Raw genomic sequence first — 27,902 nt, forward strand, 5'->3', positions numbered from 1 at the left:
AAATAAAAGTGCTCAAATCGGGCTGTAATTGAACACAGATAGTCAGCAGGAACTGCGCTTTAATTTTAGCGCAAAATTGGTAGCGAAAAGAGACCTGCGAATTTTGACCCTAAAAAACACCAAGGGGGTTAGGCTTACCTTTTTTTGCAATTTTTGGAGAAAAATAAAAGTGCTCAAATCGGGCTGTAATTGAGCACAGATAGTCAGCAGGAACTGCGCTTTAATTTTAGCGCAAAATTGGCAGCGAAAAGAGACCTGCGAATTTTGACCCTAAAAAACACCAAGGGGGGGAAAAATAAAAGTGCTCAAATCGGGCTGTAATTGAACACAGATAGTCAGCAGGAACTGCGCTTTAATTTTAGCGCAAAATTGGTAACGAAAAGAGACCTGCGAATTTTGACCCTAAAAAACACCAAGGGGGTTAGGCTTACCTTTTTTGGCAATTTTTGGAGAAAAATAAAAGTGCTCAAATCGGGCTGTAATTGAGCACAGATAGTCAGCAGGAACTGCGCTTTAATTTTAGCGCAAAATTGGCAGCGAAAAGAGACCTGCGAATTTTGACCCTAAAAAACACCAAGGGCTTACCTTTTTTGGCAATTTTGGGGGAAAAATAAAAGTGCTAAAATCGGGCTGTAATTGAACACAGATAGTCAGCAGGATCTGCGCTTTAATTTTAGCGCAAAATTGGTAGCGAAAGGAGACCTGCGAATTTTGACCCTAAAAAACACCAAGGGGTTACCTTTTTTGGCAATTTTTGGGGAAAAATAAAAGTGCTAAAATCGGGCTGTAATTGAACACAGATAGTCAGCAGGAACTGCGCTTTAATTTTAGCGCAAAATTGGTAGCGAAAAGAGACCTGCGAATTTTGACCCTAAAAAACACCAAGGGGTTACTTACCTTTTTTGGCAATTTTTGGAGAAAAATAAAAGTGCTCAAATCGGGCTGTAATTGAACACAGATAGTCAGCAGGAACTGCGCTTTAATTTTAGCGCAAAATTGGTAGCGAAAAGAGACCTGCGAATTTTGACCCTAAAAAACACCAAGGGGTTACTTACCTTTTTTGGCAATTTTTGGAGAAAAATAAAAGTGCTCAAATCAGGCTGTAATTGAGCACAGATAGTCAGCAGGAACTGCGCTTTAATTTTAGCGCAAAATTGGTAGCGAAAAGAGACCTGCGAATTTTGACCCTAAAAAACACCAAGGGGTTAGGCTTACCTTTTTTGGCAATTTTTGGAGAAAAATAAAAGTGCTCAAATCGGGCTGTAATTGAGCACAGATAGTCAGCAGGAACTGCGCTTTAATTTTAGCGCAAAATTGGTAGCGAAAAGAGACCTGCGAATTTTGACCCTAAAAAACACCAAGGGGGGGAAAAATAAAAGTGCTCAAATCGGGCTGTAATTGAACACAGATAGTCAGCAGGAACTGCGCTTTAATTTTAGCGCAAAATTGGTAGCGAAAAGAGACCTGCGAATTTTGACCCTAAAAAACACCAAGGGGGTTAGGCTTACCTTTTTTTGCAATTTTTGGAGAAAAATAAAAGTGCTCAAATCGGGCTGTAATTGAGCACAGATAGTCAGCAGGAACTGCGCTTTAATTTTAGCGCAAAATTGGCAGCGAAAAGAGACCTGCGAATTTTGACCCTAAAAAACACCAAGGGGGGGAAAAATAAAAGTGCTCAAATCGGGCTGTAATTGAACACAGATAGTCAGCAGGAACTGCGCTTTAATTTTAGCGCAAAATTGGTAACGAAAAGAGACCTGCGAATTTTGACCCTAAAAAACACCAAGGGGGTTAGGCTTACCTTTTTTGGCAATTTTTGGAGAAAAATAAAAGTGCTCAAATCGGGCTGTAATTGAGCACAGATAGTCAGCAGGAACTGCGCTTTAATTTTAGCGCAAAATTGGCAGCGAAAAGAGACCTGCGAATTTTGACCCTAAAAAACACCAAGGGCTTACCTTTTTTGGCAATTTTGGGGGAAAAATAAAAGTGCTAAAATCGGGCTGTAATTGAACACAGATAGTCAGCAGGAACTGCGCTTTAATTTTACCGCAAAATTGGTAGCGAAAAGAGACCTGCGAATTTTGACCCTAAAAAACACCAAGGGGTTAGGCTTACCTTTTTTGGCAATTTTTGGAGAAAAATAAAAGCGCTCAAATCGGGCTGTAATTGAGCACAGATAGTCAGCAGGAACTGCGCTTTAATTTTAGCGCAAAATTGGTAGCGAAAGGAGACCTGCGAATTTTGACCCTAAAAAACACCAAGGGGTTAGGCTTACCTTTTTTGGCAATTTTTGGAGAAAAATAAAAGTGCTCAAATCGGGCTGTAATTGAGCACAGATAGTCAGCAGGAACTGCGCTTTAATTTTAGCGCAAAATTGGTAGCGAAAGGAGACCTGCGAATTTTGACCCTAAAAAACACCAAGGGGTTACCTTTTTTGGCAATTTTTGGGGAAAAATAAAAGTGCTAAAATCGGGCTGTAATTGAACACAGATAGTCAGCAGGAACTGCGCTTTAATTTTAGCGCAAAATTGGTAGCGAAAAGAGACCTGCGAATTTTGACCCTAAAAAACACCAAGGGGTTACTTACCTTTTTTGGCAATTTTTGGAGAAAAATAAAAGTGCTCAAATCGGGCTGTAATTGAACACAGATAGTCAGCAGGAACTGCGCTTTAATTTTAGCGCAAAATTGGTAGCGAAAAGAGACCTGCGAATTTTGACCCTAAAAAACACCAAGGGGTTACTTACCTTTTTTGGCAATTTTTGGAGAAAAATAAAAGTGCTCAAATCGGGCTGTAATTGAACACAGATAGTCAGCAGGAACTGCGCTTTAATTTTAGCGCAAAATTGGTAGCGAAAAGAGACCTGCGAATTTTGACCCTAAAAAACACCAAGGGGTTAGGCTCACCTTTTTTGGCAATTTTTGGAGAAAAATAAAAGTGCTCAAATCGGGCTGTAATTGAGCACAGATAGTCAGCAGGAACTGCGCTTTAATTTTAGCGCAAAATTGGTAGCGAAAAGAGACCTGCGAATTTTGACCCTAAAAAACACCAAGGGGTTAGGCTTACCTTTTTTGGCAATTTTTGGAGAAAAATAAAAGTGCTCAAATCGGGCTGTAATTGAGCACAGATAGTCAGCAGGAACTGCGCTTTAATTTTAGCGCAAAATTGGTAGCGAAAAGAGACCTGCGAATTTTGACCCTAAAAAACACCAAGGGGTTACTTACCTTTTTTGGCAATTTTTGGAGAAAAATAAAAGTGCTCAAATCGGGCTGTAATTGAACACAGATAGTCAGCAGGAACTGCGCTTTAATTTTAGCGCAAAATTGGTAGCGAAAAGAGACCTGCGAATTTTGACCCTAAAAAACACCAAGGGGTTAGGCTCACCTTTTTTGGCAATTTTTGGAGAAAAATAAAAGTGCTCAAATCGGGCTGTAATTGAGCACAGATAGTCAGCAGGAACTGCGCTTTAATTTTAGCGCAAAATTGGTAGCGAAAAGAGACCTGCGAATTTTGACCCTAAAAAACACCAAGGGGGGGAAAAATAAAAGTGCTCAAATCGGGCTGTAATTGAACACAGATAGTCAGCAGGAACTGCGCTTTAATTTTAGCGCAAAATTGGTAGCGAAAAGAGACCTGCGAATTTTGACCCTAAAAAACACCAAGGGCTTACCTTTTTTGGCAATTTTGGGGGGAAAATAAAAGTGCTCAAATCGGGCTGTAATTGAACACAGATAGTCAGCAGGAACTGCGCTTTAATTTTAGCGCAAAATTGGTAGCGAAAAGAGACCTGCAAATTTTGACCCTAAAAAACACCAAGGGGTTAGGCTTACCTTTTTTGGCAATTTTGGGGGAAAAATAAAAGTGCTCAAATCGGGCTGTAATTGAGCACAGATAGTCAGCAGGAACTGTGCTTTAATTTTAGCGCAAAATTGGTAGCGAAAAGAGACCTGCGAATTTTGACCCTAAAAAACACCAATGGGTTAGGCTTACCTTTTTTTGGCAATTTTTGGAGAAAAATAAAAGTGCTCAAATCGGGCTGTAATTGAACACAGATAGTCAGCAGGAACTGCGCTTTAATTTTAGCGCAAAATTGGTAGCGAAAAGAGACCTGCAAATTTTGACCCTAAAAAACACCAAGGGGTTAGGCTTACCTTTTTTGGCAATTTTGGGGGGAAAATAAAAGTGCTCAAATCGGGCTGTAATTGAGCACAGATAGTCAGCAGGAACTGTGCTTTAATTTTAGCGCAAAATTGGTAGCGAAAAGAGACCTGCGAATTTTGACCCTAAAAAACACCAAGGGGTTAGGCTTACCTTTTTTGGCAATTTTTGGGGGAAAATAAAAGTGCTCAAATCGGGCTGTAATTGAACACAGATAGTCAGCAGGAACTGCGCTTTAATTTTAGCGCAAAATTGGTAGCGAAAAGAGACCTGCGAATTTTGACCCTAAAAAACACCAAGGGGGTTAGGCTTACCTTTTTTGGCAATTTTTGGGGAAAAATAAAAGTGCTCAAATCGGGCTGTAATTGAACACACATAGTCAGCAGGAACTGCGCTTTAATTTTACCGCAAAATTGGTAGCGAAAAGAGACCTGCGAATTTTGACCCTAAAAAACACCAAGGGCTTACCTTTTTTGGCAATTTTTGGAGAAAAATAAAAGTGCTCAAATCGGGCTGTAATTGAACACAGATAGTCAGCAGGAACTGCGCTTTAATTTTAGCGCAAAATTGGTAGCGAAAAGAGACCTGCGAATTTTGACCCTAAAAAACACCAAGGGGTTAGGCTTACCTTTTTTGGCAATTTTTGGAGAAAAATAAAAGTGCTCAAATCGGGCTGTAATTGAGCACAGATAGTCAGCAGGAACTGCGCTTTAATTTTAGCGCAAAATTGGTAGCGAAAGGAGACCTGCGAATTTTGACCCTAAAAAACACCAAGGGGTTAGGCTTACCTTTTTTGGCAATTTTTGGAGAAAAATAAAAGTGCTCAAATCGGGCTGTAATTGAGCACAGATAGTCAGCAGGAACTGCGCTTTAATTTTAGCGCAAAATTGGTAGCGAAAAGAGACCTGCGAATTTTGACCCTAAAAAACACCAAGGGGTTACTTACCTTTTTTGGCAATTTTTGGAGAAAAATAAAAGTGCTCAAATCGGGCTGTAATTGAACACAGATAGTCAGCAGGAACTGCGCTTTAATTTTAGCGCAAAATTGGCAGCGAAAAGAGACCTGCGAATTTTGACCCTAAAAAACCACGACCTACTTAATAAGAGAACGACCAGTTCACTTGACCCCCCTTCCAGCGCCGGCTTTTTTGTTTCACATGTTTGCCGCAGGAGCATTGGTGGCGCTGCCGACATTCCCTACTTCAATGGGGGTTGTAATGCTTATCCGGTAGCTTTCTACGGACTTCTTCGCATCCGCGTCAGATATTTGTGCCTTCTTTTTTTTTTGCCAAACATATCGTAATCTTTACGCACCAAACCGCCACGAAGACATCAGTTCTCATGAGCATGGTTTATTCCGTAGTGCCTTTTTGCAAGGCAAGATGCTTCCTCGCGTGAAAAGCGAAAAAGTGTGCTGTCATCCATCTGAGATATTTCTCCAAAACCTTGCAATTCAGCTGCGGTCACTTTTACTTTGCCCCTTAACATATTACTAACATTTCTTCCTTTTCTTTTTGAGCATGTAGAAGAGATTTCCTACAACAATTCACTTTGGAGATACCGAGTGTGTACATACAGACGCACTTGTTCAGTGCGTGATGGCACCAACTTTAAATTAATCTTAAATATAAATAACGGCATACAGGAGCGTATCGCCACAGGAAGAGCAGCAGGAACTGCTCTTAACCTATGGCCCTTTTTTACCAACAGTGGTTAACTTTGGTTAAGATCCAGCGTTGCGTGATCTGATGAATATTCCAGTGACAGTAACTTCCTTTAGTGTAGCATAGTTAAGCGTTAAATTCAAGTTAAGACACCGTTGTTCTCGGTTCAAATGCTAATTGGTGATGGTGAAACCGGGACTTAGTCTATCACTGAAGGACTGGAACCGAAGCGGATATCGGTTTGGTTACGGTTCAGTGTCAGAACTCTGAAAGCGGTTACAGGTAGGAGGCTCGCCGTTTTAATGCTTGTGGTTACCGGTAACCAAGCAGTTGAACCGGTACTTTTTCGGTTTTCTGTAGGATGTATCTGCTGGCTGCGTGGATTTCGCAGAAGCACGTTCAACGCCACTAATCAGAGTTGTAAAGAAATATATATCGCATCCCAAGCTGATCGCGTTCACGCGTGAGCATATTCTTATGAACCGGTAACCGAAATCACATAATTCGGTTCAGATTGCGGCTTTGGTTAGTTGCGAACGGTGGATTGCAGATGTGGATATGGAAGAAATTTGGGTTCCAAGTCGTCTTCGGTTTCGCCCCGGTTTCAGTCCCTGCGCGCACTTCCACGTGCCAGAGCATGATTGTCTCCACTGCTGGATCGCCAATGAGTTGATTGGTTTTTTACAGCGATATGGGGGTGGGGGTGGTGAAAGGGCTCACTGTTATCTGCCTCACAGATGTGGGCAACGTCACGACTAAAGCCCTGGAGGAAAACGCGTCCTGGGGCAACTTCAAGGGAATTGTGTGCGGAGGTATGTCTAAAAGTGTCTGATGAAAACCCACGAAAAAATCCACACTGCACATACAGCTCCGGGATTCGAACCCGGGTACCTCCCAAGTTCTCCCAGGTATGGGGGAACTTGCTTTTCAAGGACGGCGTGGTATCAAATGAAGTACCTTGTACTGTGTACCAATATGTCATCGCACGAGAAAACAAAATAAACGGCGTCCATGTAAAGTATACCCCGACAAAACGAGCACAGGAGTCGATGTTGTACACTACAAATCAATATGGACGTCGAAAAGATGTACACGAGTCAATACGAACACCATCTCGTCACATGTCCCAATGCGGAGTCCCCCTGTTTTAGGGAATGTGGGCAGCGCGCCAAGCGGGCGTTTCACCTGTGAGAGGAGGAAATTGCGAGGAGGTTCCGCGGACGGCCGCTCCATAGGGATTTGGGAAAGTGACCTGGTCGCTCTCTTATTAAGTAGGTCGTGTAAAAAACACCAAGGGCTTACCTTTTTTGGCAATTTTTGGGGAAAAATAAAAGTGCTAAAATCGGGCTGTAATTGAACACAGATAGTCAGCAGGAACTGCGCTTTAATTTTACCGCAAAATTGGTAGCGAAAAGAGACCTGCGAATTTTGACCCTAAAAAACACCAAGGGGTTAGGCTTACCTTTTTTGGCAATTTTTGGAGAAAAATAAAAGTGCTCAAATCGGGCTGTAATTGAGCACAGATAGTCAGCAGGAACTGCGCTTTAATTTTAGCGCAAAATTGGTAGCGAAAGGAGACCTGCGAATTTTGACCCTAAAAAACACCAAGGGGTTACCTTTTTTGGCAATTTTTGGGGAAAAATAAAAGTGCTAAAATCGGGCTGTAATTGAACACAGATAGTCAGCAGGAACTGCGCTTTAATTTTACCGCAAAATTGGTAGCGAAAAGAGACCTGCGAATTTTGACCCTAAAAAACACCAAGGGGTTAGGCTTACCTTTTTTGGCAATTTTTGGAGAAAAATAAAAGTGCTCAAATCGGGCTGTAATTGAGCACAGATAGTCAGCAGGAACTGCGCTTTAATTTTAGCGCAAAATTGGTAGCGAAAAGAGACCTGCGAATTTTGACCCTAAAAAACACCAAGGGGTTACTTACCTTTTTTGGCAATTTTTGGAGAAAAATAAAAGTGCTCAAATCGGGCTGTAATTGAACACAGATAGTCAGCAGGAACTGCGCTTTAATTTTAGCGCAAAATTGGTAGCGAAAAGAGACCTGCGAATTTTGACCCTAAAAAACACCAAGGGGTTAGGCTCACCTTTTTTGGCAATTTTTGGATAAAAATAAAAGTGCTCAAATCGGGCTGTAATTGAGCACAGATAGTCAGCAGGAACTGCGCTTTAATTTTAGCGCAAAATTGGTAGCGAAAAGAGACCTGCGAATTTTGACCCTAAAAAACACCAAGGGGGGGAAAAATAAAAGTGCTCAAATCGGGCTGTAATTGAACACAGATAGTCAGCAGGAACTGCGCTTTAATTTTAGCGCAAAATTGGTAGCGAAAAGAGACCTGCGAATTTTGACCCTAAAAACACCAAGGGGGTTAGGCTTACCTTTTTTTGCAATTTTTGGAGAAAAATAAAAGTGCTCAAATCGGGCTGTAATTGAGCACAGATAGTCAGCAAGAACTGCGCTTTAATTTTAGCGCAAAATTGGCAGCGAAAAGAGACCTGCGAATTTTGACCCTAAAAAACACCAAGGGGGGGAAAAATAAAAGTGCTCAAATCGGGCTGTAATTGAACACAGATAGTCAGCAGGAACTGCGCTTTAATTTTAGCGCAAAATTGGTAACGAAAAGAGACCTGCGAATTTTGACCCTAAAAAACACCAAGGGGGTTAGGCTTACCTTTTTTGGCAATTTTTGGAGAAAAATAAAAGTGCTCAAATCGGGCTGTAATTGAGCACAGATAGTCAGCAGGAACTGCGCTTTAATTTTAGCGCAAAATTGGCAGCGAAAAGAGACCTGCGAATTTTGACCCTAAAAAACACCAAGGGCTTACCTTTTTTGGCAATTTTGGGGGAAAAATAAAAGTGCTCAAATCGGGCTGTAATTGAACACAGATAGTCAGCAGGAACTGCGCTTTAATTTTACCGCAAAATTGGTAGCGAAAAGAGACCTGCGAATTTTGACCCTAAAAAACACCAAGGGGTTAGGCTTACCTTTTTTGGCAATTTTTGGAGAAAAATAAAAGCGCTCAAATCGGGCTGTAATTGAGCACAGATAGTCAGCAGGAACTGCGCTTTAATTTTAGCGCAAAATTGGTAGCGAAAGGAGACCTGCGAATTTTGACCCTAAAAAACACCAAGGGGTTAGGCTTACCTTTTTTGGCAATTTTTGGAGAAAAATAAAAGTGCTCAAATCGGGCTGTAATTGAGCACAGATAGTCAGCAGGAACTGCGCTTTAATTTTAGCGCAAAATTGGTAGCGAAAAGAGACCTGCGAATTTTGACCCTAAAAAACACCAAGGGGTTACTTACCTTTTTTGGCAATTTTTGGAGAAAAATAAAAGTGCTCAAATCGGGCTGTAATTGAACACAGATAGTCAGCAGGAACTGCGCTTTAATTTTAGCGCAAAATTGGTAGCGAAAAGAGACCTGCGAATTTTGACCCTAAAAAACACCAAGGGGTTAGGCTCACCTTTTTTGGCAATTTTTGGATAAAAATAAAAGTGCTCAAATCGGGCTGTAATTGAGCACAGATAGTCAGCAGGAACTGCGCTTTAATTTTAGCGCAAAATTGGTAGCGAAAAGAGACCTGCGAATTTTGACCCTAAAAAACACCAAGGGGGGAAAAATAAAAGTGCTCAAATCGGGCTGTAATTGAACACAGATAGTCAGCAGGAACTGCGCTTTAATTTTAGCGCAAAATTGGTAGCGAAAAGAGACCTGCGAATTTTGACCCTAAAAAACACCAAGGGGGTTAGGCTTACCTTTTTTTGCAATTTTTGGAGAAAAATAAAAGTGCTCAAATCGGGCTGTAATTGAGCACAGATAGTCAGCAGGAACTGCGCTTTAATTTTAGCGCAAAATTGGTAGCGAAAAGAGACCTGCGAATTTTGACCCTAAAAAACACCAAGGGGGGGAAAAATAAAAGTGCTCAAATCGGGCTGTAATTGAACACAGATAGTCAGCAGGAACTGCGCTTTAATTTTAGCGCAAAATTGGTAGCGAAAAGAGACCTGCGAATTTTGACCCTAAAAAACACCAAGGGGGTTAGGCTTACCTTTTTTTGCAATTTTTGGAGAAAAATAAAAGTGCTCAAATCGGGCTGTAATTGAGCACAGATAGTCAGCAGGAACTGCGCTTTAATTTTAGCGCAAAATTGGCAGCGAAAAGAGACCTGCGAATTTTGACCCTAAAAAACACCAAGGGGTTAGGCTTACCTTTTTTGGCAATTTTTGGGGAAAAATAAAAGTGCTAAAATCGGGCTGTAATTGAACACAGATAGTCAGCAGGAACTGCGCTTTAATTTTACCGCAAAATTGGTAGCGAAAAGAGACCTGCGAATTTTGACCCTAAAAAACACCAAGGGGTTAGGCTTACCTTTTTTGGCAATTTTTGGAGAAAAATAAAAGTGCTCAAATCGGGCTGTAATTGAGCACAGATAGTCAGCAGGAACTGCGCTTTAATTTTAGCGCAAAATTGGTAGCGAAAGGAGACCTGCGAATTTTGACCCTAAAAAACACCAAGGGGTTAGGCTTACCTTTTTTGGCAATTTTTGGAGAAAAATAAAAGTGCTCAAATCGGGCTGAAATTGAGCACAGATAGTCAGCAGGAACTGCGCTTTAATTTTAGCGCAAAATTGGTAGCGAAAAGAGACCTGCGAATTTTGACCCTAAAAAACACCAAGGGGTTACTTACCTTTTTTGGCAATTTTTGGAGAAAAATAAAAGTGCTCAAATCGGGCTGTAATTGAACACAGATAGTCAGCAGGAACTGCGCTTTAATTTTAGCGCAAAATTGGTAGCGAAAAGAGACCTGCGAATTTTGACCCTAAAAAACACCAAGGGGTTAGGCTCACCTTTTTTGGCAATTTTTGGAGAAAAATAAAAGTGCTCAAATCGGGCTGTAATTGAGCACAGATAGTCAGCAGGAACTGCGCTTTAATTTTAGCGCAAAATTGGTAGCGAAAAGAGACCTGCGAATTTTGACCCTAAAAAACACCAAGGGGGGGAAAAATAAAAGTGCTCAAATCGGGCTGTAATTGAACACAGATAGTCAGCAGGAACTGCGCTTTAATTTTAGCGCAAAATTGGTAGCGAAAAGAGACCTGCGAATTTTGACCCTAAAAAACACCAAGGGGGTTAGGCTTACCTTTTTTTGCAATTTTTGGAGAAAAATAAAAGTGCTCAAATCGGGCTGTAATTGAGCACAGATAGTCAGCAGGAACTGCGCTTTAATTTTAGCGCAAAATTGGCAGCGAAAAGAGACCTGCGAATTTTGACCCTAAAAAACACCAAGGGGTTACCTTTTTTGGCAATTGTTGGGGAAAAATAAAAGTGCTCAAATCGGGCTGTCATTGAGCACAGATAGTCAGCAGGAACTGCGCTTTAATTTTAGCGCAAAATTGGTAGCGAAAAGAGACCTGCGAATTTTGACCCTAAAAAACACCAAGGGGGGGAAAAATAAAAGTGCTCAAATCGGGCTGTAATTGAGCACAGATAGTCAGCAGGAACTGCGCTTTAATTTTAGCGCAAAATTGGCAGCGAAAAGAGACCTGCGAATTTTGACCCTAAAAAACACCAAGGGCTTACCTTACCTTACACTGGCTTACCTTTTTTTGGCAATTTTTTGGGGAAAATAAAAGTTCTCAAATCGGGCTTTAATTGAGCACAGATAGTCAGCGGAAACTGCGCTTTAATTTTAACGCAAAATTGGTAGCGAAAAGAGACCTGCGAATTTTGACCCTAAAAAACCCCAAGGGGTTAGGCTTACCTTTTTTTGGCAATTTTTTGGGGAAAATAAAAGTGCTCAAATCAGGCTGTCATTGAACACAGATAGTCAGGAGGAACTGCGCTTTAATTTTAGCGCAAAATTGGTAGCGAAAAGAGACCTGCGAATTTTGACCCTAAAAAACACCAAGGGGGTTAGGCTTACCTTTTTTTGCAATTTTTGGAGAAAAATAAAAGTGCTCAAATCGGGCTGTAATTGAGCACAGATAGTCAGCAGGAACTGCGCTTTAATTTTAGCGCAAAATTGGTAGCGAAAAGAGACCTGCGAATTTTGACCCTAAAAAACACCAAGGGGGGGAAAAATAAAAGTGCTCAAATCGGGCTGTAATTGAACACAGATAGTCAGCAGGAACTGCGCTTTAATTTTAGCGCAAAATTGGTAGCGAAAAGAGACCTGCGAATTTTGACCCTAAAAAACACCAAGGGGGTTAGGCTTACCTTTTTTTGCAATTTTTGGAGAAAAATAAAAGTGCTCAAATCGGGCTGTAATTGAGCACAGATAGTCAGCAGGAACTGCGCTTTAATTTTAGCGCAAAATTGGCAGCGAAAAGAGACCTGCGAATTTTGACCCTAAAAAACACCAAGGGGTTAGGCTTACCTTTTTTGGCAATTTTTGGGGAAAAATAAAAGTGCTAAAATCGGGCTGTAATTGAACACAGATAGTCAGCAGGAACTGCGCTTTAATTTTACCGCAAAATTGGTAGCGAAAAGAGACCTGCGAATTTTGACCCTAAAAAACACCAAGGGGTTAGGCTTACCTTTTTTGGCAATTTTTGGAGAAAAATAAAAGTGCTCAAATCGGGCTGTAATTGAGCACAGATAGTCAGCAGGAACTGCGCTTTAATTTTAGCGCAAAATTGGTAGCGAAAGGAGACCTGCGAATTTTGACCCTAAAAAACACCAAGGGGTTAGGCTTACCTTTTTTGGCAATTTTTGGAGAAAAATAAAAGTGCTCAAATCGGGCTGAAATTGAGCACAGATAGTCAGCAGGAACTGCGCTTTAATTTTAGCGCAAAATTGGTAGCGAAAAGAGACCTGCGAATTTTGACCCTAAAAAACACCAAGGGGTTACTTACCTTTTTTGGCAATTTTTGGAGAAAAATAAAAGTGCTCAAATCGGGCTGTAATTGAACACAGATAGTCAGCAGGAACTGCGCTTTAATTTTAGCGCAAAATTGGTAGCGAAAAGAGACCTGCGAATTTTGACCCTAAAAAACACCAAGGGGGGGAAAAATAAAAGTGCTCAAATCGGGCTGTAATTGAACACAGATAGTCAGCAGGAACTGCGCTTTAATTTTAGCGCAAAATTGGTAGCGAAAAGAGACCTGCGAATTTTGACCCTAAAAAACACCAAGGGGGTTAGGCTTACCTTTTTTTGCAATTTTTGGAGAAAAATAAAAGTGCTCAAATCGGGCTGTAATTGAGCACAGATAGTCAGCAGGAACTGCGCTTTAATTTTAGCGCAAAATTGGTAGCGAAAAGAGACCTGCGAATTTTGACCCTAAAAAACACCAAGGGGGGGAAAAATAGAAGTGCTCAAATCGGGCTGTAATTGAACACAGATAGTCAGCAGGAACTGCGCTTTAATTTTAGCGCAAAATTGGTAGCGAAAAGAGACCTGCGAATTTTGACCCTAAAAAACACCAAGGGGGTTAGGCTTACCTTTTTTTGCAATTTTTGGAGAAAAATAAAAGTGCTCAAATCGGGCTGTAATTGAGCACAGATAGTCAGCAGGAACTGCGCTTTAATTTTAGCGCAAAATTGGCAGCGAAAAGAGACCTGCGAATTTTGACCCTAAAAAACACCAAGGGGTTACCTTTTTTGGCAATTGTTGGGGAAAAATAAAAGTGCTCAAATCGGGCTGTCATTGAACACAGATAGTCAGGAGGAACTGCGCTTTAATTTTAGCGCAAAATTGGTAGCGAAAAGAGACCTGCGAATTTTGACCCTAAAAAACACCAAGGGCTTACCTTACCTTACACTGGCTTACCTTTTTTTGGCAATTTTTTGGGGAAAATAAAAGTTCTCAAATCGGGCTTTAATTGAGCACAGATAGTCAGCGGAAACTGCGCTTTAATTTTAACGCAAAATTGGTAGCGAAAAGAGACCTGCGAATTTTGACCCTAAAAAACCCCAAGGGGTTAGGCTTACCTTTTTTTGGCAATTTTTTGGGGAAAATAAAAGTGCTCAAATCAGGCTGTCATTGAACACAGATAGTCAGGAGGAACTGCGCTTTAATTTTAGCGCAAAATTGGTAGCGAAAAGAGACCTGCGAATTTTTACCCTAAAAAACACCAAGTGGTTACCTTTTTTGGCAATTTTTGGGGAAAAATAAAAGTGCTCAAATCGGGCTGTCATTGAACACAGATAGTCAGGAGGAACTGCGCTTTAATTTTAGCGCAAAATTGGTAGCGAAAAGAGACCTGCGAATTTTTACCCTAAAAAACACCAAGTGGTTACCTTTTTTGGCAATTTTTTTGGGAAAATAAAAGTGCTCAAATCGGGCGTTAATTGAGCACAGATAGTGAGCGGAAACTGCGCTTTAATTTTAGCGCAAAATTCGTAGCGAAAAGAGACCTGCGAATTTTGATCCTAAAAAACACGAAGAGTACCACCTTGGTAATGTGGCTTATTTTTTTTTTTTTTTCAATTTGTGGGTAAATTGATAGCGAAAAAAGTCCCTTTGCATCACCCCATAATAATGGATCCATTTGCATGCGAGACAAGACATACACGATGAATAGCAATATCATATCACAGGCAGAAAGAAAAGTAACGTGGCCGCAGAGGGTAGCTACGTGTTGTTTTTGGCGTCATTGCGCCGCAGAGAAAAAGAGCGAGGCATGTACCTGTGCGTACCGAATGCAAAGTTGTGCCTATAGAAACTGAAGAATTCCGTCAGCTGCATGTTCTACAGTGAAAATTTGCTCTCGTGGAGGTGACCTCATTAGCCGTTTCAGTCTTGAAAATCATGAATGGTTATTGGACACAATGTCGTCGATATAACGCGACACAATTGCCAAACACTCAGAACAGAAAAATAAAACAGACTTCACAGCAACAAGTATACATTTGAGCAACAATAACAACTTTATTTGGGGGTGATGGATGGGGAGTTTCATGGCCAGGGGCTCTACCCCGGTGCTTGTGGTGATGTGGGGAATGAAATAAGGAGCCGCTTCAGTCCTATGGTGTCCAAAAAGGTCAAAAGGGAAGAGCGTTGGTGGGCTGAATTTGGCAGGGTCAAGTAAATGTCCGATAGGACAGGGGGCAACAGACCTCTACCCGAGAAACGTCATCATGACGTTGGTAGACAGACTGAAACCGAAACAAATCGGAAGGGGAGGGCTAGGTTCCACGAATGAACACTTGTTCGCTGCCTCCTATTGAAAACAAAGTAGGACCGAAGGTCACGTCAATTTCAGGGACCATCGTAATCCTTTCAAGGGCGTGGCTTTCGGGCGCGACCTTGTTGGCCTGCAGCTTCGAGCATAGTTCAACTCTACCAAATTGGTGGCGCTGTCGAACACTAGGACGTCATTTATTTATTTATTTATTATTTATTTTATGTATATACCTCAAATTACTCCAATGGGGCATTACATGAAGGAGGGAGGTACAGAACAAGAAGAACAAGAACAAGATGAATAACAAACAAGATAAACGCGTACATATTTACGGCAAGACACACTGAAAAACAACAGATATTTACAGCTAGACACACACAAAAAGCAAGATGAACACGTATATACTTAACATAAACAGTAACTTGGAGTAACTTAGGAGAAATTGCAAAAGTTCACGTTTGAAGGCAGTTATATCGTGAGTGGTGGCTAGCGACAATGGAAGACTATTCCACTCGATGGTGCATCGAGGAGAAAATGAGCTAGAAAAATGTGTGGTGTTACATGAGAAAGGTTCAACTTTAAAGGGGTGATGCAGTCGCGAGGATATATGTACAGCTGGTAACAAAAAAATTGCGTCTCAATAAACTGGATGCAAGAATTTACGATAGAGACAGAGCCTAATAAATTTCCTGCGTGTCTCGAGGTGAGGAAAGTCAATGGATTGTTTAATAGCTGTAGCACTTGAAGGATAATGATAGACGTAAGTAATAAAACGAGCAGCCCGGTTCTGTAACGCTTCAAGAAAGTTGGCAAGGTTAGAGTCACTAAGCTAAGCTACGCTTAGCTTAGCTTATTTAGTAGCTATTTTTATTTAGTAGTTAGCTTATTTAGAAGCGTAGCTTATTTAGTGACTCTAGGCAAGGTTAACGACGTCAGGATCCCATATACTGCACACGTATTCTAATTTAGGTCTAATCAACGTGGTATAAGCTAGTTTCTTTATCGTTGGAGGAGCGTGTTTTAAGTTGCGGCGTATAAATCCTAGTTTGCGGTTGGCAGTTTGCGGTTTACAGACAGGGAGAGGTCTATTGAGGAACCAATAAAAATACCATCTTTCTCCATTTATAAAGCATTATCAATGGTATTATAAGTGCTCAACACCGCCACACCAACACTGGACAGCTGTTTCGCTCTAGTTTGGCCATCATCAGCAGTATAAAGGCAGGCCACGTTTCACCAATTTTCATGAACGTCTCACCAATGGTACTAACTGTGGACTGTCAATACAAGTCCAATAGTTGCATGAAATTATACTTGCGTTCCTCCTCATATTGATCTCCAAGTGTTGACAATTACCTCAGAATCAACCACCTTCCTCGTGAACCCAGCCGTACTTACATTCATTCTTTCCATGGACTGGTTGATTGAAATGTTCTTCCGCAGGTGTTGGTCACCAGCACTGACTACAAAAAGCACTCTTGCCAGTTACTCTTTTCTGTGAAGTATTGCATCATGTGTTTTCACTAATATTAATAAGTATATTTTCGCTAAGGCGGTGACAAATGGTCCACCAACGAAGAAAGACCAACATAAACATTACAAACAACAAACAACATATTTTTTTTTGGGGGGGGGGGTGGGTGTCCGTGTTACGCTCACAGTACACATGAAGGCCGGTGGAGAGAGGACAGCAGGAAGGTGTGGAGGACAGTAGGGTTGGTATGTGTCCTGGGACGACTTCAGGGGGAACTGTGCCGACATTCATCTGGAAAGTTCACCGGAAAACCCAGGGAAAACGCGACACAGCACAGTCGTTGGTAAGGTGCGAACTCACCACCTCCCGCAGTCTCAACACGACCTTGGAGCGGGTGCTTTTATGGACTTCTCCACCCCATTGGACACAAACACTACTGAGCAAAAGAGTGACGACATTAGGCACAGAATTCATCATAGCATGACATCAATCGGACAAAGGGGGGGGGGGGGTCGAAGTAGCTTACCGTAGTCGGCCGCACTCAAGTGGGCATCGTCACGACTATAGCCAAAAATGGGGAGAAGAGAGTTTTACTATTTCAAAGTGAGGCATAGGCAGGATGAACGATACTGATGGGACGGAGGCGCACTGTAGATGAGAGGTGCTCTAGAGTGGTCTTTCCGCGAGGCCCGTTTCTTGAAGAAAACGCACGAGGTTGCGAGTTTTTGAAAGTGGTTCTGCATAAGAACCTCCGGGGAAAGAGGACGTCCGTCAGTATGCCAGGGCGTGGGGAAGGTGAGTTTCCCGCATAGTGTGGTACGCGCGGCATTCTGTCAGGATATCGGACAGGCAAACATATAACAAACGAGATCAGATCTAATAGCATTGAAAAAAATCTCACATGGAGCAACTATAGTCCCTTCCTCATGCAATGCCCACTATAGGGTACTCGATATACCAACCATAAATAAATAAATAAACAAAACATGACTCATCCTGTGACGCGTGGCCAGGTATGTCGAGTCCTGCAGACATCTGTAACGGCTGCAGGTATGACAGACAGGCTGTGTGGCGAATGGCGACACACGCGGGGTTCCTCGAAGGTTCGAACGACTGTTCCAGGACTTCCAATTTAGTATACTGTCCCCCTACTGTGCGTCGATGTGCATGGGCTGCTCACTTCCGTTCGGTAGAAATGGGGGCGCTGGCCACAGAACCGTTTCGATAACGATCGTGACAGTGACCGCCCCGGAGGTTTGGGGCTGATACAGGTGCGCACACAATGGCTGGCAGCGGGAGTCCGTTTTCGCACGTATTCAGGCGGGTCGGCGGTTTTCTTTTCTTTTTCTTTTGTCTCTCTCTCTCTTTATTTCACTAGAAAACGTGGCCAAATGATTTCTTATGTTGCGTACAACGAGGGCTTCCCAAGGTCACCTCTCTGCCATTCACAGGCAACCAGAGCAACAAAACAACAAACACAGAAAAACAAAAACGGAAAATAAAAGTTTAACGAGCGCATAACGTACAGAGAAAACAAAGCAATAGTTTTTGTGGAGGGTGGGTGAGCCATCATTTGTCCTTCAATCTTCGGGCAAGGGTTAGCGCTCGATATGAGACATCTACTTCATTCAGTCACAAGGCCTTCGCAACCGTCGCTCTGCTACCCGTTCAGCGGCCAGTGGTTTACCCAGGATTTCGTCCTTGGGTGGAGGGGGGGGGGGGTTCTGCAAGGAGGTGTATTTACATGCTTTCCACTCAATATTACGCAGTCTCACACGGTTTTAGGGGGATCTCCTCCAGATTTTTGGGGTGGTAGGGGGGGGGGGTCTGGATAAATCACTGCGTGACACTCAAAGCTCACCTCACCCATGTAACTCGATCACCCCGCTTGTCTGTGGCAATAGCATAGAGTGAGCCTATAATGCTAACCACCGGTTGTCATTATTTGGGATTTATTCACACGACGTCGCTCGTAGGGGAGCTCCACAGTCGCTAGCAGATGTGGATCCTAATGCCTTGGTGCCAGACTTGTACGTATCTTGAGTACACACTTAAAATACAGTATTTTAAATACCTTTTTCCGGTATTTTGGTACTCTACTCAATACTTTTTGCGACAAGTATTTTTAAAGTATCCTAGAGTCACTAAATAAGCTTCGTTTCAGAGTATCGACACTGGGTTCCAATAGCGAGCATGCGCCATCTTGTTTCCCGTAGCCACGGTAGCTCGGTAGCCACGCGCACTTTAGCGGACGATATCATCTATCGTGCGCGGGTGAAATGTTCCTTTCTCTTGCAAGCAGCTCGTGAAGGTTGACGGCCTTGCGCTCACCGTCACCTTGACATCCTCGGGACGCTGTGGTGAACAATACATGGATTATCGCACAACAATCATACACGCTTCTAACATAAGCGAGCAATATGTTAGCAGTCTTTGATCCTCAACTGATCATGGTACCGGTGTGGTGCGGAAACAAGATGGCGCTCCTGATCTCCCTTGACCCTCAGTGTCGATACTTAGGGTGAGTTTTTTTATTCTACCCGGGTAACCCCCGGGTTACGCACCACGTGACCCGAGTGAGATGTCACGTGACCTGTGGGTAGGTACCCCCGTTTAGAAATTTTCGCCCATTACGAGTTACGCCCGTCTCAGCGAACATGGCGGCAGAGGCAGACGACGTTTTTGACGAGGACATGATTGTAGAAGTTGCGGCACTTGTGCTGCTTGACGCATTTGACGAAGGGGAAGATGGAAGAGGGAAGAAAAAGGCATATCCATCCAACGAAACAACAGTCGGTGCTAAAGCCACCGAAATATGCTCGGAATCGGAAAGTTAAAAGACGCGGGACTCTCACTTGACGTCGTGTGACGTCATAACCCTCTGCTACCCACCTGCTGAGCTGGGTCAGTGAGAGTAGGGACCCAGAGTAATCCTCGAGCGACGAGAGTTGAATTTTCGCCGGTAGGTTATGACGTCACTTCCGTCACCCTCGATTTTTCGCCCAGTAAGGGTTACCCCAGAGTTACCCGAGTAGAATAAAAAAACGCACCCTTAGAGTAGCTTATTTAGTGACTCTAATCCGGCCCACATCTTGGCGATAGATAGATGTGACGTCACCGAAAGAGCGAAGAAGCTGACTCATTGAAAATGTATGGCAGCCGGACCAGATGGGTGACGTTTTTGAAAGAGTGCAGAGAGCTCGTTATCAAGAAGATGTTGATCCGGCACACTTTCCCGCCGTGTCCAGATTTTGAGCTCACTGGAACTTCCACCTTCTTTCTTTCGTTTTTTTTTTTTGGGGGGGGGGGGGGGAGGGGGGGTTCGCGCATCTGTCCCTTATCCTCCTGTACAATAGGCTGGTCCCAGGCTTGGCCTTGCTGGTCAAAAGCCCGACAAGCAATAGCCCTTTGTCAGAAAACGGTTCCTATATATATAATATATTCACATTGCCAGGTGAATCCCCAGGGGATTAGGTACAAGAGAATCCCGGATTTATTTCCTTGGTCACTGTAGTAACGGGTATCGTATAGTCATCACGGCACTTGAAAAAAGAGAATAAAGTCTAGGAATGAGGGAATGAGGCTGGGTGGTTCCTGGGCTACAATACGGTGTGAGACACCTCAGCCAATAAACACGGGCCAGAAGTTGAAAGACCCGAGCTGACATACACTAGGGATTACGACGTTTTGGGTCGAGAACATATCACCAAAGTTTTACTAAAGCTCACCAAAGCTCACCAAACACTTCATGACACCAGGACCGTGCAAATAAAAGGTACGCTTAAGTATTGCGGATGAAATTTATTCCTTTCATTTTTATAGTCACGTTGAGAATACCAGTTTCACTTACTGCTAATACTAAAGTACTTTAAACAGTATCTTAAATGCTTCTTACAGTATTTACTACACTAATCAAAATTACTTTCAGTTTTGACTATTTTGTACTCTGTTTTAAATGCTTTTTACGCGGAATATTTAGTATCTTATTTTAAATACTTTTGCGCAGTATTCTATACATGTCTGCTTGGTGCCTCCGCCGTGATGCAGGTCCTGATGCCTTATTGTCTTCCTCCCTCATCGCATACACTATTCACTTTGTATCTCTACGTCCTTATACTACGTGCATAATATTCCATGTATTTTTTATTTTTGCTTAACATTGACACTCTTCTAAGTAGCGTGTTGCAGTGAATTAAACCCGAAACTCACCTCACCTCACATTTTCACCTGCCGTTTCGAAGCTAGTGCCCTGTAGAGGGGGTGACGGCAGTGTATGGACCTAAGAAACGTGGTCGGCATTCCGGGAACTCCCCTGGTGGCGGGAAAAGCGACGGGATGATTTGTTCGAGAAGATTAGAGAAGAAGAAGTGTCCCGCTGTGGTCCTCGCGCTCTCCTGCTCGTCTTCCTCTTTCCCTGTAATGTATGGCCACATGGTCTTGGTATGACCAGAAATGGGCAAAGTGTACGTGGTGTACGTGTAAGTGTACGTAGTAATGGGCAAAGTACGAAGTACCTGGCGTCAATGGTACTAGGTTGAGGTACAGTATAAAGTATCACATTTTAACTGTACTTAAAATAAACTACAAAGTATTGGGAATTGTACTTTAAAGTACTCGTCAAGTAGTACATTGCAACTGAGTTGGAGCAGCAATCTAGGCAAGTTGGTACATCTTTAAGAAGGAAAGACGGCCTCGGTGGCTCAGTCGGTAGCGTGTCCGCATACTGATTCCAAGATCGCTGGTTCGAACCCGGCCGAGGACGGTGGCAACTTGGTGGAAGGGTACAAGTTGCTCAGACACGCCGTCTTCCGCGAGGGACGTTATGTTGAATTCCAATGGCAGAGTCGGAGCAAGTGACAGACTCGGCAATGGAGCGGCTTGATCAGGCCTAGAGCAAGTGATCCGAATCTGCGACTGGAACACTTGCGCCCAACTTGGAGTTTAGCCCTGGCCAATCTCCCTTGGTGGATGACGACCAGAGACGGAGGAAGAAGAAGAATGTACTCATGTTCCGTTACAACGCCATGTTTTGCAACATCAAGGTCCTTCTAATCTCCTAACGTTGCCATTGTAATGTCTGACTTATCGATTCCTTCATGAAACAAAATCGCCAACGTACGACGTGAAAGACTAGTCACGAAGAAGACGCGGCCATGTTGGCGAAGCAGAGACAGGAAATAGGAAGCACAAGCGACACGCCACATAGAGTTCCGGTTGAATCTGCCTATTTTGGCGGAGCAGTCTCGGTTGCTCCCTGGAGCGACCTTGGCTCGAATGCCACTCCGAAGCTCCCATTGCCAGAACTGTTCCCAATCTGCCAATCGAACAGAACTGCTCTCGGTGGAGCAACGAATCTGCCATTGGAATTCAACAAAAATGTGGTGTGCCGTGTGGGCCGTGTGTCGAGATTTCGGCGCACGTTAAAGAACCCTCAGGTGGGCAACATTAATATCCACAGGCCCGACCACTGTGGCGTCGCTCATCATGACAGTTGTCTCGACGTGAAGCCCAGAATTATAAATATAAATGCGAGGGAAAACTCGCATGCAAAAAAAAAAAACGGGAAGGAATAATGGTAATGGTATAGAAAAACCTTACGTGTACGTAAGGTTTGTCTGCGCAGTGTGGCGACATGTTGCACGTGCCGCAGGGTAGGGCAGGGTAGGAAGGAAGAGTATGTATGGCGCCTCTTCATTGGTTCAAGCTTTTTATTTTTAATATATTCTTTTTGTACTGTGAGTTGGTTAGTTGGTGCAAAAAAAAAGACAAAAAGGAAAGAAGAAAACTTGTTTGTGCTGTGTTTTCCCTCTTCTAATTTGCAACGGTATGCACCACGTGTCAGTGTTTGGTACGTGGCGATGGAGTGCTCATGTTTTGATTGGCGAAAGTAAGCGTTTATTTGCAAATGCTAGTTCTAAAGCTCAGCTCGTTTGTACTTACCCTTGAATAGGAACTGTAACAGATGGATCTCCTGATTTATTCACTTCGCAGGGCAGCAATTTCCGTGTTCAAATATACTGTTTTTAGACGCAACTACATATTTTACATTTTTTGTCTTTGAATTTCCAATTGGATACTTTTGTATTTGATTGGTAGTACCAGACAAAATAACTTACCAGCAGAAAGGTACTGGGTATGACTGCAATGGCGCTGTGGAGACATTGCTCTGGAAACCTCGGAAATGGGTATGGCTAAAAAGGGGCCATTTGCTAGATTGAAGCCATGCTTTGAAGAATAGTACAAGCAAGGTGTACAAGAATATCCACGAGAAGTACCCAGTTGCAGCATTTAGGATACGGCAAGTACAACTTTCATAACAAGCCTAAAGAGAAGTTTTATTGGGCAAGTACAACCACGCTGCGATCGCTGGCGACTGCCCTTGGAACTCCTTTGATGCCATTCAATACCTCAATGGCCTGTGCAGGTGCACAGCCCTAACTTGCCCAACAGGCAAATGGGGACCTTACGGACAGGCCTGTAGCCTAGACATTTCGGACCAGTCGAGTGTGGGGAACTGCTTGGCACAGAAGCTTCGCGTGCCTTGCTGCTGGCCTTACAGCCCACACCAATCCATGAAATACACATTCATCTCTGTGTTGAGTAACGAACAAAGACATGTCAGCTCAGTAACAAAATTTTACTGCAAGGATTACGCAGTCCATTCAATCGTTCCGACGTTTACCGCAAGGGCTGCTCCTTTCCATTAAGCATTTTCCTGACAAGCCGTCCATTCTCGTATTCTTCGACAGTTTCATTACCGCCTTCAATGATAGTACGCCTTTCGAAGCGCGTGCTGGAGACACTTCGTCGAGGCTGCGCCACCTGAGGCTGCCCCATCATTCCCATGTCGTTGGATGTTACTTGCATGTTGGCTCCCTGGTTCGACATCGAGGCACGGACGTTCATGTTGGGGCAGCCCATGCTGGGGCAGCCCATTGTCACCACCGTGGCGCCACCCATTGGGTCCATGGTTGTTATCTACATGGAGGACGAAATAATGGTCAACAATGGTCACGTCAGCACAGTTCGAGAGCGCCCCAAGTGGACACAGCTAGCAAATGGTTACTAAACGGACAGTTTGGAACGGTCGATTGGATCTGAAGTTACGGTTTGTATTCCACTGGGTTACTTGTGAACGTCATTTTTTCGTTCATGGCGGAACCGCAGTTTTGGCAACACCACCTAGATAAAGAAAGCCTGCTTACTTGTCGACGTGACGTAACAACTGAGAGTCAGCCAATCGGGATCGTGTTTTCAACGGCGGTAGCTAATCACGAACGAGCTTTCAGCAGTCGTTGCCATGGAGACTAACTACCGCGTATTAAATGGGAAAACTATTAAATAAAGCGCAAAGCGGTCCCATATCTTCCTCTTTCTGGAACGCGTGTTGCACGTTTTGTCTAGATTCAGGTCTACAGAAGTTAGCTGCAATCATTTGAGAGTTCTCAGAACGACGAATCGCAGTAGCAGACGAATTCTGAGTTTATATGTCCACGTAGCGAAGGAGAGGCAATAAGCAGGCCTTTATCTAGGTGGCGTTGGTTTCGGGGCTAAAGCAACGCTATCCAAATCCGGCTGCAGCTTTACGGTGACGTGAGCGTGCGCTGCTGGACATTTGTGGACATCACACGCTGTTGTGACCGCGATAAGGTCATAGAAGACTGCTTTGATATGTGAAATATATACTGATTGGAGATATGAAAACATGTGACCAAGTTTTGCTCGAATCCGATGCCTGTCAGAACAAAAGCGGAAGCTGTTGACAGTGACGACACACGGCTGCTGCGAAATCGAATGGCTATGGAGCAGCACTTGCTTAACCTTAACAGCTAGTCTTAACCCTGCCAACGATGGCAGGTCTTCGATTTCGGCTCGCGCTCATCAGAGGTGCGCACCATGACCAGGGAGGGGCGAATCGAGGATTTTTCTGAGAGGGGGTCCAGCCTTGGTCAGCATGGTAGATACATGATCTATGTCAAACGCTACGTGAAGACAAATTGACCCATCCTCTACATCCGCCCCTGACCATGACCCAAGTCCTTTTCCTCCTAACCAACTAAGCCTACATCGTACGAAGATAATAGAGACATGTCACCTCAATGCTGGAACTGACGCCCATAGCGGGAGGCGGCGGCGGAGGTGGAGGCTCAGGCCTAACCATCGTGGTTTCCTGGTACACCACCTCGATGGATGACGATGTCCTCCCTGGAGCTGCCATGGCCAAAGCGACGAACTAGCAGGTTACCTCTTGCTATCGCTACACCGGCGGTGCAACCGATCACAAAGAGCGACCGCAGTGTTCCCAGTCCAGGAGCCGACTGAGGAGGTTCGGTTTGTCCACGTAGCGGTAGATGTGCGAGCGCACTTCGCTCGTGCATTTTCCTCTTCCAATCTTGGCGATTCGCGTAGCGAGATATTTAAATTGATTTCGGAATTTTTCGGTTTGTTTTCGGAACTTCTCGAGAGAACAGGATACTTAGGATAGGCGTAATCCTGCCAAGGGTATAATCACACAGGTATTAATATTGCTGCTTTGGCGCTAAAATTTCTTGACCCATAGAGCTTACGGCTCTTCGAAAGCTACCCGATATCCCTGTACTTATTAACCCGTTTTTTAGGACATCACACGGGTGTGTGACTGAGATATGGGTGGTTAAGGACTGTTTTGAGATATGATGAAACGTAATCAGAAAGTTTTACCTGAAATCGGTTGTTTGATTGCTTTGCAGAAGACGAAACCGGAAGTCGCTAACAGTAGCGCCACGGTATATAGCGAAAGGGCACGAAATTCAGTTTTTAATCATTGACTGTGAATGTAATTGAAATATTTTGCGCGGCGCCTCTGAGCATCATAAGAAGTCGTTCATTTATCTTTCGTTTGTGTCCAGGTAGGAACACTAGCTTGTTTATACCAGTGGCTATTGGTGACTATAGTTTTCCTCACACGCTATCCACCAGAAAGTGTTACATACACTCCTGCCGCATTCATATTCTCTCGTGTGCCTACGTCAATAATTGTTGATATTCTAACGTGTGCGCCTCTCACTAGTAGACGTATGTATGGCGAATTCGGGTGATCATCGCATGGCAACACGGCCCAGTGCTCGGAAATTGCTAGGTCGGCGCCCGAGCTGGGTCACGTGACCGTTGCCACCCGAACATGAGCGCCAGGAATCTAGCGGTTTTAGCCCGCCATAGTTTTAGTAGTTTTAGTCACTTGGATCACGCCAGGGGCATTGCGATCGCCAGTCTTCGGGTTCCGTCGTCTGCTAAAGCACGTGAACTTCAACGTGCGCGCCAATGAGGGCATTCGCCACCGTTGCAGTGCGGATGTGACGACACCGGATATAGTTGGGCAACCCGCTGCTCGGTCGTTTCGAGACTGGGCGAAAAAAAGTGTTAGATGACAAATTCCGGGCGCTCGGAAAGCGCCACTCGAACATGCGAGATTGCTTCGCTTTGACCAAGCGAACATGACTGCTGGGAATCTGGTAAAAAACGTTGCCACGAAGTGACCACCTGAATTCGCCAATAGAAGCACTGATTTGGTCGCCATTTTATGGCTTCCGACAACTTTCATTGCCAAAAATAAATAAACAAATGTTCCTGTATCCCGGAAAGCCAGAAAGTAAACAGCGCGTGAGCTAGTGCACTTTATGCGCCGATGATATCTCCGTGTTCCATCTTTACGATGCGGCCGTCAGACCCGACGTGTTCGTGAAAATAAATGAAAGTGTTCAGGCACTGGTATGCCGTGCAATTCTACATAACGTTTTCATTTGCCGAGTCATTCGTGAATGTGAACGGACAAGGCGGGTCACAACGAAGGCAGAAAGCGAACACTTTTAATACTTTCCGTACCGCGGTCAAAGGTACGCAGAAGGGTGTCGAGAGATAAGCTTGATCGCCATTCGTGCACATTTAGTAACACAATATCTTCTGCAGACGACCGACAGCAGCACACTGGATGCCTATTCTGTCGTCTGCTTGGAAACCTAATCAAAAGTAGCACGTATTGGACATGCCTCTTGCTTCTGTTCAGGTTCGAGGAAAGGCGTAAAGAGGACGCTGCGCATGGTTGGAACTTATTGAGTGGAACCCGTTCTGAACAAATCGGTGGGATTTCCCAGGTAATCAATACTTTATCATCAGGATGCATGAGATGACCCGTTGAGTCAATATAATTTTTTTTTGTCCTTATCATTGTCGCTTATTTGTTTGTTTTCTTGTAAGATTTGGGTTAAGTTGGGATAGAGGCAATGACCATGGAACGATCAAGCACGTAGCTGAAATGGCGATATGTACTGGAGGTTCGTGACCTGAAGGCAACACGCATGGTGAACATGGTGAACTCATCATTTCAACGCAGAGTGCGCATAGTGCTGCCTCTGCTTGCATTCACATCAACCTCGACGTACTTCCGCATATAGCTACGCAGGAGTCTGTTGAGGTTGATGTAAAGTGAAGACACGTGAACTATCATAACACTGAAGGTATTCACAAAACACCCATTTTAAACGGAGCACAACCTCCCTGAAATGATGTTTTCTAATGCCCCTTTAAATGGTGCCTTTTTGTGGAACACATAATTTAGAAGGGTGTTTTATAAGATATCCTTCATTGTGGTGTAAAACTGTGCTATACACTCAGAGCAACAGAACAGAACAACAACAAAAACAACAACTTTATTTCGAGACGATGAATGGCGAGTTTCATCGCCAGGGGCGATGCTCTACCCCATTGCTGATGGTATGCGGGGAATGAAATAATGAGCCCCTTCACAATATGGATCGAAGTCCTACGGTATCCAGAAAGGTGAAGAGAGCTTTGAGGGTAGAGCATTGGTGGGGTGGATGTGGCCAGGGACCAAGCAATTTTGTGAGAGAGGAGGGGGGGGGGCGAGAGTCCAGCTCGTTAAAGGGATCTGGAGAGTAGGGTTCGGGAAAGTTGGTAGTGTGGGCAATGGAGAAAAATGTGCTCTAGATTTTCTACAGCACCGCAGTACGTGACTGAATGGGGGAGAGTCAATTTGCCTCAAGCGGTAACGCCACAGCGCTGCAAAAAGCCCCATCGAGGCGCATTCGACGAACTAACAGAGCAGAACTTCACCACATAACACACAGAAGGTCAACCATTAGGTTCGTATATCCTGGCGTCGGCAGCTTTTTTTAATCTCATTGCACAGAATGATGCCGAAACCAGTCCTGATTTGCGTGTCAATTTCCTTTTTGTGACAATTAATATTTCGACATAAGTGTCACAAAATGGGGTACGCCTCCCCCTTTTTAACAAATTTAATCGTGGTGGTTGGCACTGGTGGGGAGTACGTGAAGCAGTAAAGTATAGTACTGAAGAACTGAGTACTCTACTTGAAGTACAGTTCAATTTGTGCTGTACTTTCTCCCAGTACTTTCCAGTCAAACACTCAAGTAACTGGGACTGCAGACAAAAATCGGGAAATATCAACAAATATTC

At 43.7% G+C, this 27,902-nt stretch overlaps 1 protein-coding gene across 1 annotated transcript; it reads right to left on the reverse strand.

Moving 5' to 3' along the window:
• Window positions 1–23,048: 23,048 nt before the first annotated feature.
• Window positions 23,049–24,772, reverse strand: LOC135397643 (uncharacterized). Its single transcript, XM_064629253.1, has 2 exons — window positions 24,523–24,772; window positions 23,049–23,405 (listed from the first exon to the last, which is right to left on the reverse strand). The coding sequence occupies exons 1-2, from the start codon at window positions 24,643–24,645 to the stop codon at window positions 23,106–23,108; spliced, it is 423 nt and encodes a 140-aa protein (XP_064485323.1). The 5' UTR covers window positions 24,646–24,772; the 3' UTR covers window positions 23,049–23,105.
• Between the last annotated feature and the right edge of the window lie 3,130 nt (window positions 24,773–27,902).

Source organism: Ornithodoros turicata, chromosome 6 (genome assembly GCF_037126465.1).
Source record: "Ornithodoros turicata isolate Travis chromosome 6, ASM3712646v1, whole genome shotgun sequence".
Lineage (NCBI taxonomy): Eukaryota > Metazoa > Arthropoda > Arachnida > Ixodida > Argasidae > Ornithodoros > Ornithodoros turicata.

What these genes read in the sequence shown, in the direction of transcription:
- LOC135397643 (XM_064629253.1), bottom strand. Translation starts at nt 24,645, where the DNA reads ATGGCAGCTCCAGGGAGGACATCGTCATCCATCGAGGTGGTGTACCAG. An exon ending in GCGTCAGTTCCAGCATTGAG is followed by an intron (nt 23,406 to 24,522) that starts GTGACATGTCTC and finishes TCCTCCATGTAG; the next exon opens with ATAACAACCATGGACCCAAT.